The sequence below is a fragment of the Clavelina lepadiformis genome, chromosome 4, assembly GCF_947623445.1.
Source record: "Clavelina lepadiformis chromosome 4, kaClaLepa1.1, whole genome shotgun sequence".
NCBI lineage: Eukaryota > Metazoa > Chordata > Ascidiacea > Aplousobranchia > Clavelinidae > Clavelina > Clavelina lepadiformis.
In genome coordinates, this window is record NC_135243.1 from 1,954,824 (window position 1) to 1,966,344 (window position 11,521).

Genomic DNA, 11,521 nt, shown 5'->3' on the forward strand with positions numbered 1-11,521 from the left:
TAACAAACTGTGTAATGAGACCTAGTTTGATGTGCAGGGGCGGAAAAACAATTTTGTCTCTGCTTACGATTGGGTTGTGTGTTACATTAAGCATGCCAACTTGAAATGTTTCACGTAAGGGCCACTCCTTCTGTGTCCAATGTTTTTCACATGCTCTGCTGTCCCACATGCATAGAGAACATAGAAATTTAGTGTATCCTTTTTTCTGACCTAGCAGAAAACTAACCATTTTGAGGTTAACACAAATGATCCTGTTGTGCTCATGTTATCTAAGCAAATCCATAACAATTCTGATGTCATCATGCCGTTCCTTTAAGACAGTGGAGTGACCAACTGGAACAGCTTCATAAAAATTTCCATTGTGTAAAAGGACACACTTGAGGCTGCGCTTGGAACTGTCCAAAAACAATCGCCATTGTTCTGGATTATACGAGGAGATACCCAATTGTTCGAGAAGACCAGGTATATCGTTGCAATATACCAGCTTATTTTCCTCTGAAAAATAGGGAAGAAAGAGTTCTTCTCTTTTTCGAAAAAAAGAAACCTTTACAGATTGAACTAGAACCTGTTTTTCCTTGAGTCTGGAGGCTAAGAGCTGAGCTTCTTGCTTGGACAAATCTAAATCACGTACTAAGTCATTCAGTTCTGATTGATTAAACGGCTGAACAGCTACTCTGGTTTCACCAGAAGAGTGTTCAAATTCTGTATCTGTTCTTTTATACTCCATTTCCACTACCTCTTCCCTTTCCGATTCAGTTTCCTCATCTTCAGAAAATGTAAAACCACTAAAGACTGGAGGAGGGAATCTATCAGAGTGCGGAACAGGTCGTATAGCTGATGGTATGCTGGGATAAGAATGCATTAGTCGGCTCTTCCTGCCAACACCTTTCATATTTACCATGCAAAAGTAGCAGTCAGTCGTGTGATCTTGGGGTTCACGCCACACCATTGGAATGCAAAAAGGCAGACTCTTCCGCTTTCCTTTTGTTCAGTCTCTGAGCATTTCTTCGCAGTCATGGCACACAATATGTGGAGACCATTTCTTATCTTGATCGCCAAGATGGATGCCAAAGTAAGCTCTGTAGGTAGGCTTCACGAACGATGTTATATTTCATCTTTGACGAAAAAAGCGTGTACACAGTTACACACCACTGATATAACAAAATAAATCAGGTTTATTTTTGCATTTACGAGTGTAAAATAGAGCTTATAACCTATCCTACAGCATCTATCCGCAATACCTCACTATAATCAAACTGCTTAGCTTCTTTAAACGCCCTTAAACAGCAGTAGGCTACAACTTAAAAGAGCTGAAAGCTTCTATCTGAAACACTGGTACTGTACCATACAGACAGCTCACACTAAATATGAGCTAGAAATGAAAAAATTTAAATTTTCGAATGCATAAAGAAAATGATTGCAGATTTGATATCAGCATCCCAAAATTGTGTAGACTCAGTTAAAAAATCTCATGCAACAAAAAAAAAATTTGTTGACCAGTGATTAATTCTATTAACATTTCGTGTACTTCGTTAAAACATGTATACTGAGAATATAAAATCTATTTACAAACCTTATGAACGAGATCCTTTGAATCATTCCAGTTATAACTGATCATTATATGCTGGTTGCCTTTGTTGTCATCCTGGTGTTGATTGGCCCCAGGTCCACAAGGTGAATTTGTTGCTTGTGGATTATTAGGTTCTGCAAGAAGATGTAATATTTAAACAAAGATGCATCGCTCTTGCGCCGCTGTTGGAGAATAGAAACACGAAGCAATTAGTTAGAGGGCGACACAAGTAAAATAGTTCAGGAACTGATTAGCTTTTAACTCGCACGAAATATATGAGTTGAAGCATCTATCAATAATCACAACAAAGAACTTTGCAATAACTGAAATCTAACTCCAACCAAATGGTATAATATCACACACATTTCCACCGACATGGCATGATTTTGCACGATATCTGATAATCAAACATTATTGAGATATAATTAAACCTATGAATTATGTTGAATACAATGTTTTGTAGCAGAAATAAATATTTTTGAACCAAATTTAACGTTTGAAAGTGTGCTTTAGTCACCAGGTGAAGATAAAATTTGTTTAGATTTTTTTAACGTAAACTAATCTTTTTTCTAGGTTATTCTTAACTTTTTTTTTAATTTCATTTAAAACATTTTTTCCTGTTTACAATATTTGAAAAAAACAAATTCACACAAAACTTTGGCAGAGTTTGATTTGAGTGAGATTATTAAATCTACGTATAGGTTAAACTCGAGTAACATTTTTAAACCGATGTATAAATAAAACTTTAAAAAGGTGCAATGTTGCACACTTCCAAAACATACCTGCAGATGAGGTCGTTGGTAGATTGGCGATTGAGGGGCTGGTACTTGGTGCTGAAGTTTGTGAAGTTGATGCTGAAATTGGTTGTTTAGGTTGCGTAAAACCGGTTTGCTCTAAGATATGAACACATTGTATAAAACATGAAGCTTTAGTTGAAAGCAACAAATAATAACTTGCAAATAAAACTTCATATAATTTTAAACCGTTGATTTTAGCATCTTCAGGAAAATTTGCAAATATATCAGATGTTGCCAAGATGGACAATTACAAGCCAAAACAAACGCACCACACAATAATGATGACTGTAACAATGGTATAGGCGTCTCAGATCATTTAGCAAATTGCTTCTTACACAATGTTTGCGAATGTTGATTGAGGTATTATTCATCAACAACCACGTTGCATTTTAACATAGGCCTACGCTTGAAAGTTATGCCCCACATCCCCACAAAACAGAATTCACAGAATCACAGATGTGTAAAATCCAATCATGTCCCAAACAACAGCAAGGACTTTTACTTTGAGTTAATAAATAAGCAAACATGATTAAATTAACTTACCTAATACACAACTCGTTTTCTTTTCTCCACGACATATTGTTGGTTGTTTGTCGACGTTTCCAAAAGCTGCAATAAAACAGAGATTAAAATTGTCTAAATTCAAATTATTGAAACCAGTTTAATGAAGATAGATATAAGCACAATGAATGTTTGCAAAAGTAAAATAAATACAAAAACATTAAACTTTATTTTAAAGATAATATTTAATTGTACATTATTGCAGTTTCTAAAAACATAAGTGATACATTTTAAATAAATTCAAACAGAAATTGGACGTATCGAATATACTCCTTGTGTTTCGGATTTTAATTAACTGTAGAATTTGTAACTTATTTAAACAAAACATGATTAATACATACAGTATTCACTGTTTTTTGTCTATAATCTAATCATTACTTGTAGAAGGTATCTCAGTGTTCAAAGCATTGGATTGATTGGTCACTTCTGAGATGTCTGTGTGGGGCTCAACCTGTGGATTTGCTTCGATCGGTTGCTTTGGATGGGTCACATCAGGTGGATCTAGAAATGAAAATGTCAACAAACACTACCAACCGTACAAATGAAATAACTAACGTATGAAATAGAAAGACAAATAATAATCTAAACAAACAGTCCGCAGGTTGGCAGATAATACAAAAGCGGCATATTTGGATCAGATTTTAAACAAACGTTAAAGCATCGAATATGCACCTTGTGTTTGGGTGTTTGATTGAGGAGGATCAAAGGGATTATTTACCGGATCCTGCTGCTCAATGCTTGGTTCAAATCTTTTTGCAGAATCTTTAAAATATATGGTAAGCTCAATGAGAAAGAAAAACAATGTGATACCATAAAGAAAGACAATAAGCACTTTACAAGGAAAGGTTGTACGGTCTTATAATAATCACCTAAAGGATTTATTTGTTTCTCTTTAACTTGTGTTGGTTTTATATTTTTCAAGTCCCTGATGTATTTTTGCTTATATTCTCTGTTGTCTTGGTATCGTCTTTGATCGTGATGTTGGTATTGTCTTTCATCGTGGTGATAAATTTTAGGAGCATAATTAATCATGACTGTCCCTGTGTAACCACAAAAGTTAAGATTTTCATGTATAAAAAGGCATCACAATAATATGGAAACATAATTTGATAAATGCAACTAATAGGTTTTAGGTATTTGAAATCAATTGTGTGCCTACGTATTCAGCAAAACATCTTCATAAAACTTACCAACTCCGCTTTCAGCCAATTTGCTTGTAAGCTCATTTCATCCTGGATCGATTCTACTTAAAGCACTCTGAGAAGCTTCAGCATTTTCCATTGTTTGCAAGACTTGATTTCCTGCATCTGCAGAATCTGGATTTTAAGCAAAGAAAAAATGAAAAAATTTATTTTCTATCAAATTTAAAGGAAAACATCAAAAAGTTCCTATTATTAATTACAGCAAAGACAAAAACTTAATCGTTTTAATCTCAAATTACTCACCAAGAGGCATTCCCGCTTGCATTGCAACAGCACGTGATGTTCCAGGTTGTTCATCACTTTCACCTGATGAGCTCTCTTCATTGTTATCAGGTTGTACAAGTTGAGGTTTATCTTCGGTTAATCTTTGCTCTTCTGGCTTCGACATACTTCAACGTTGCAGTAATTATCTTAGCTTATGTTATATACCTGGTCAAAATTGTTGACGACGTAAAAGTTGTCCAAAAAATAAAAAAGACGTAAGCAGGATGTTTACGAAAAGAAATTAACTGGAAAGTGTAAAATGTTGTAGTAGAAGTCCAGATCACATTGTTTTACACATCCTGACTCAGGATGGCCTTCTACAGTATCTGCCAGAATTGAATTCCAGAACTGTTTTTTGTTCAAGCCGGAATTCCTGGAGCAACCTGGTTGTCGTTGCCTGGCAGCCGTCAGAGTTCTTAAAGCAATGTTGTTTCCAGCCGAAAATCTTGGAGCAGCTTCATGCCCGCCTAAGTTGTGTTCCGGTGAAGCCTCGTTTCCACCAAAGCTCCAAACCATAAATCGGACCGAAACCGAAACAAAACCATTGCCAACGGAAATTCAAAGCCTCTTCTTCTCTTCCGGATTTCAAAAATAGCCTCATTGCCGCTGGAGTACAAGAGCTGTTTCGGAGTTTCAGCGCCGCCGCGTTGCTGCAAGCATTCGAGAACCGTCACCCTGTCGTCAGAGTTGCAATCCTCTTGCCGCCGGAGACCTGGAGACGCCTCGTTCTCGCCGGATTTCCAGAGCAATTTCTTTGCCGCTGTAGAATTCCAGCCGTTTCTTTGCCGCCAGATTTCCAGAGACAACTTCTTGCCGCCAGAGTTCAAAAGCCGCCTTTTTGTGCCTTGGAGTAATCTCTTTAAAACCACGTCATTGACGTTGAAACTTACTACGAAGCCATGACAGAACCACAGCTAGAATTAGGATTTTTCATTTGATCTGTGTAATTAGCTTGGCTGTGGGGTGTAAAACTATAACCGCGAGATAGCTCCCCTGCCTAACAAATTCACGTTTGTGGACAAACCACAGTTAAGGACTCAGTGAATGCTGCGCTGTAATCGTGACGTATGTTATTGTCGTGTCCTTCAATTTTGTAATTGCACTGACTTAGTTAAGTTGTATCACGGCTGCAAGTAGTCACGAAATAAACCGTTCCCTTTTGTCGCTGTATAATTTGGTATTGCTCAATTTAATCATTTCCTGTTTCATAAAAATCAGTTTTATATTAACATCTGTATAAGTCGACAGAGTGGAGGAGGCTACGTACAGGGACGGGGCTATGAAGTACGTTTGATGAGCTCATATTTGTACACATGGAGGAGAAATTGCCGGCAGAGTTGGGTTCAGGGGCAGTCTCGTTTCCGCCGAATATCCAAACGCACCCTTGTCGACAACGGAAATAAGCTCGTTTTCGGCGGATTTTGGAGCGATTTTTTGCCGCCAGAGTCCCCGAGGCGCCTCGTTGCTGCCGGGAGTCCAGATCCGAGAAACAAAGAAACAACTAAAATCGACATTTTTGCGCTAAAAAGGGGAAAGTGTCCTGGGTGAAAAAAGCCATGAGCGCCGAGCTTGTTTGCTTACGTTGATATATGGCGGGTTATCTCCTGGATACTTTATTGCGTCCTGGCACCGTATTACGCTGAGCAAACAACGCTTGCTGATAACTCGGCAATATAACTTACACTTTTCATTGCTTTCGTGCTCAGTAAAAAATGGAATATAAATTTCATGCTTACAGTTAATACGAAATTTCATGTAGCAATCAATGCATTTAAGTGAATCGAAAGTCTGCATTTTAATTACCGCTAGGTGGAGAGATAGAGCAATCACGTGAGCGTAAGAATTTATCTGCCAAGCAATATACTAGCAACATAGCCTGGTGCCCGTAGAAACCGTGAGTTTTGTGACTAATCTTTGATCTTGCGTTTGTTGCTGTTCCTGGATGCCATTGGTCATAATTTGAGATAAAAAATCGAAGGCAAAGACAAGAACAACAATGAACTTTGATTCAACACGCATCCTAGGCTACAAACAGCGTTGAGCTACCATGAGCTGCGATCAGATTTAGTCGAAATTGTCCAATTGCCAATTGTGCTCAAGTACTAACGTGGTTTATTGCAGCGGCCTATGCAACTATATATACATATATGACGATTATACGTGCTGTTGCCCCCACCAACACGTCTGTGCGCTTCGCGTCTATTCGAATTTGTCCAACTTCAACCCGTAAGTGTCCGGCAGATGCCATCCCAGAGAAGCTTGACTGACGGGATTCAGCTTAGCAAGGTTAAGACCAATGATATAATACAGGTTGATGCTAAATTCCAATGCTAAGTTAAGCTAAAATATGATCGGTTTTTGATATTTTTAATCTGTTAGCGCGTTACGCGAGTTATATAAAGACGGTTCTACAATTCTAGCCCCGATATGACTCTCCTGTCTATATTATACGTTTGAGGACAAATCGTTTTAAGGAGGAAACTAAAAAAAATACAATACATTAATGCCATGAATAATTATTTAATATAATAAAAATAAATGATTTCTTGATTCGAATACAAACAGCGCATATACGCCTCAGTAAACAGCTAAAAGAGAAGCTGTTAATATGAACACGAGACTTAAACAGATTCTGAGCAAAAAGTCGCATCGAAGGCGCCGATCTAAAAATATCTTTTCAAGATTTTCTTTCAAGTCTCGAAATAAACTTTCGTTCCAGTGAACGCGTGAAAGAATCTCTAAAGCTTGAGCTTTGTGGCCAACAATTTTCAAGGAAATATTCTCTCGACCGACGTACCCACTTCGTCACAAGCCAACCAGCCAAGCGTAAAGTATCTGAATATTTTTCACGAAAAAGATTTATTATTGTTGAGCTCACTTTTAAGCATTTCATGTTTCAATTTAAAGTAAAAATTTTTGTCCTACATATACGCCCATTCACGTTTTGCTGCATTCACACTCATCATATTATTAACAGTGTCTTTCGCAGGCATATATGAGTGCGTGGGCAGAACTTGCGTATACCTGGTTTGTGCTTCTGCGGTATTTACAAATCTACTATGTGGAAGGGGATTAAGCAAACAAATAATAGATCGTTGCATGGTTAAGATAACAATAGAATTTAGCAATAGCGACAAGTGCCTTACATAATAGAACCTGAATTACAGCCCACCATTTATAACATACTGAAGCAATTCACTGTCCTTGGACAATTATCTTGAAAATGGAAATTGCAGCATGAAACAAAAAGTTTTTATACGTCATAAAGACGATTACGTGGCAGCAACTTTCAACTCTGGTGGCGGCCATCTTCCACGTCACAGTCACGAGAATTGAACGGAAATAAGTCAGTCGTGCAATATTTAAAACTACTCACATTCCAGCTAAATTTTTCGACCTTATTTGGAAACGCATCAGTTAATCTCAGTCAGCAAAATAAAGCTTCTAATCCAGCCGGGTTTTTGGGGATTTTTGCTCAGCAAATCTTTTTCGCAACAAATCGTTTCCGACTTTCAGCAAAGTGACGTCACTCAACCCTCTTCCGAGTCAAGCGTAAGACATTTCAACATATCGCACGACTCAGGATCATCTCAGGTCAACAGTCAATTAAACATTGTACAGTTTGGTTGCGATTCTATCGATTCGGCCCCATATCAAGTGCACCGCTGGGTTAATGATGAAAAATAGTGACGTAATAATCTCAGAAGGTCTATCCGGGCTTGGTATTTTTGCCGATTAAAAAACTTCAAAATACAGAATCAGAGCATTATATAAATGAACACCAGCTGTGGTGTTTAGTGTTAAATTATCCGCAACAAATTATCTCTTGATATTTTGCATCAACCATCGCTGACCAATGACGTCATGTGACAGCGTCAAGTTGCAGTCGACATATTTGATGTGACTTAACATGGCAGAATGAAACGCCTCCAAGCCGCATGCGTGAAAGAAATACATCTTATATAGGAACGTAACAATTGACAGAACCGCACATCGCTTGCTCAGGTTTTGTCTGATAAAAGATGGTGGATTCACCTAACCACCATGTAGTCTATCAAATTACAACTGAAGCGAAAATTTTAGCCAAGCGCAGTGGAATGTTGGCTCATATACTTATATTTTCACAGGTTTTAAGATTTCCGGCAAAACAAAAATATGTCGTCATAACTCTACGGCGTATCAATGCAATAATATGGAACTTGGTGGTGATCAACCATATTCAAGGAGGGTAATTTTTTGCTTTAAAAATACTTGATTTTTGTTTCTTCCCCAGACGTTTCTTGTAAGCGTTCAACAAAATATTTTCGCCGGTTCAAATCGTCTCCGGAATTTCAACGATGACGTACCCATACTTCGTCACAAGCAAACAAGTCAAGCGTCAAGCAGCCGGATAATTTGCACGGAACCGATTCACAGCAGCCAAGCACTTATCTAAGCATTTGACGCTGAGTCAAGTTTGTTGGTTGGTAACTCTACGTCATACTCTACGTCATACTCTACTCTACGTCATTCTGCTCATTCACATATAACAACATCACTGTAATAACAATAATGTCTATATGTTACGGGATTATTTTTATTACCGTTTTTATATCCATCACGTTATACACCGTTTTTATATCCATCACGTTATAAACCATTTTTATATCCATCACGTTATACACTGTTTTTATTCGCATTGTATTGTCTTTATATGCATGTTCACGATATGCCGTGTTTTACTTGTTTATACTCGTGACGTCTCAGATCGTTAGCCCGAGGGCCCAATTAGTAATGTTGTTAGCGTCCCACGGGGATTCCTTAGTCGCGTGGAATTTGTTTTGTGGGAATGTTGCGCTCGGCTGTGTGGTGCTGAGCTAGTTTAAATCAGTCTACGTTTGTTTTTATTCAAGAAAGACTCGTAAAAATAAGAGAGTCTGGCTGATTGACTAGCCGTTAAAGCGGGGAGCTTACCTGGTCAGAAAAAGTTTGGTTACATATATAGCGACATGTTTAGGCAAAATTGTCGTTTAAAAAGTTAAACAGCATATATGGCACAGAGATAATAGTTCCAAGGGTATATTCTACCGGGCGAAAAATAGAGCAACAAACTTCCATTTTAAAAACAGCCCTACTGCGGTAATAACAACAGATCCTTTTCGAAGATTCAATGCTGAAGAAATTAAATCACTCACCACAACTTGGTCCCAGTTGCAATGAAGTCGAATTTGCCGGAGTCGCGAACAGAAGGAGAATAATAAAGTAGTGACTGACGCATTCTGCTACATTACTTCTAACATAATTCTAGAAACTAATTCACTGCTAATTTACGTAATGAACTACTCATATACACTTCGTGAGCACGCACAATGGCTGTTGTCAAAAATTCTTGTCCGCCTAAATACGTTAGAAACCTAAATAGTAGTCAGTGGAATGCGTTTCCACATATTAAACTAAATTCTGGCGAAACTTTTGGTTAAATACTTTCAAAATAATTGAAGTGAAGAAGGCGCCAACCCAAACGCTTCGCTTGATTTATCACGCCGACATGGATTGTCTGCTGGCATAGATTGTCTGCTGGCTCAACTCAGATTATTATTTTTATTGAGGCGCTTTACGTCATCACGTCGAGCGTCGAGCACAGTCCCAGCAAATAGCATTATGGTAAAAAAGTAAGTTGTATGAAGTGCAAAGGATTAAACAATTAAACGGCAATAGCTGTTACGTAATGCTCGATGACGTAATTATGACCTTGACAATATGCTCGCGATATTCCACCTTCGCTTGCACTCAACTTTAACAAGGGATGGGCAGCTTTGATTTAAAAAGTTATCTTACGCCGACTAGTGGCAAATATCAAATTATCTTGCACTCGCATGATGTCGCTTTTCTGTTCACCATCCTTCAATCATGTTTGACCGGGTTTTAATCAGCATTTGTGACGAAACAAACGATACATTTTGAAATATTTTGTGAAGCAAAATGGTCAAAACCTTCGTAATATCTCTCTCATCCGCGTAACACCGGTTCCTACATCGCCGCTTTTTCATCTTCCAAGATTATCAAATATTTCATCACAAACTGGTTGTAAGTGGGTACACGGGGAATCCCCCTTACCTTCAGCTCCATAGGGTTGGAAAACTCCTTTCGCTCAACACTGACAAGGTTAAGTTTTTTCGAAAGGAAATCTTCTTCAGACCAGACATGCATCACCACGCAAAGAAGAAGGTCGGTTGCAGCTATACACGCATACATGGAATGCTTGTGCGCATGCGCAACATGTTCCAGCTGTTCTCTGGACTTCCGCTTTGCTTTAAAAACTTTCAGGCTGTTTCCGTCTTTCAAAGTCATATTTATCGCCACTGATTCGATGAGTTTTGTCACGTGTACGTTACTTTGTCCTATTTCATCGATTTATTCTGGCTAATCTAGGCAAATATTTATGAATCAAAACAACTTTTATTACATAATAATAGGTAATGTTAAAACGTATTGTTATCTAACAATATTACTCTTTGCCTTGTATAGAATAATCATTATTACAAAAACCAACCATTGTTTTGCTTCGTGTACAAGAGATTGCTTAACACCAGCGCAGCAAATAATATAAGATGTTCACATGAAAGCCAGGAATAATTTTAGCGCACTAGCGCCAACATGCGGTAGAAATAAAGGCGGCCAGATCGGTTGATGTTTCAGAATAAGGCGCAAGGCGGTCAAATGAGGTGATAAAAATTGCGTATTTGTGTGGTTAGACGGGTAGGTGTGGGCCGCGACCTCGGGTAGATACAAACTCGCCATTAAACATAATTTTATCTTGTGGGCCGTGTATAAACGGTATCTACTGTAAGTTATCTGCCTCTGATTTCAAAAATGGATTCTTAGAAAAGATGCTGGCTCGAAACTTTCCTGCGTCGTTCTCCGCATCAGGCTTGTGTGTGGAGTAAGGACGAGATTGCGATCTCTCCAATGCTGGGCTGCAAGGTCACTCACAAGTAGTCGGGAAGCTTCAACAACACGCATCAGGTCGCATGGAGCTGGATTTTGTGTCTGGCTGGTGTTGGAATAAGCTGCATTTCGCTTTCAGTGAATTATCTCGCAAAATTGTTTCAAAATTAAAACTTGTAGAAACAGTGCTGAGGCTGATG

General features: G+C 38.2%; 1 protein-coding gene and 1 long non-coding RNA gene across 2 annotated transcripts; both read right to left on the bottom strand.

Moving 5' to 3' along the window:
- Window positions 1-988: 988 nt before the first annotated feature.
- On the bottom strand, window positions 989-4,154 carry LOC143451774 (uncharacterized). The gene is made up of 7 exons (XM_076952501.1): window positions 4,119-4,154; window positions 3,601-3,709; window positions 3,307-3,429; window positions 2,911-2,976; window positions 2,353-2,463; window positions 1,574-1,704; window positions 989-1,090 (listed from the first exon to the last, which is right to left on the bottom strand). The coding sequence occupies exons 1-7, from the start codon at window positions 4,152-4,154 to the stop codon at window positions 989-991; spliced, it is 678 nt and encodes a 225-aa protein (XP_076808616.1).
- LOC143451775 (uncharacterized) lies at window positions 3,804-4,518 on the bottom strand. Its single transcript, XR_013114909.1, has 3 exons — window positions 4,374-4,518; window positions 4,119-4,244; window positions 3,804-3,968 (listed from the first exon to the last, which is right to left on the bottom strand). It is a non-coding gene; the product is annotated as an uncharacterized LOC143451775 (long non-coding RNA).
- Between the last annotated feature and the right edge of the window lie 7,003 nt (window positions 4,519-11,521).

Excerpts from the sequence above, each read along its gene's own strand:
- LOC143451774 (XM_076952501.1), bottom strand. The coding sequence starts at position 4,154 with ATGAGCTTACAAGCAAATTGGCTGAAAGCGGAGTTG. Across the intron at positions 3,430-3,600 it reads ATCAAACACCCAAACACAAG|ATCCACCTGATGTGACCCAT; the intron begins GTGCATATTCGA and ends TTTCATTTCTAG. Across the intron at positions 1,091-1,573 it reads CAAAGGATCTCGTTCATAAG|CCTACCTACAGAGCTTACTT; the intron begins GTTTGTAAATAG and ends TCGTTCGTGAAG.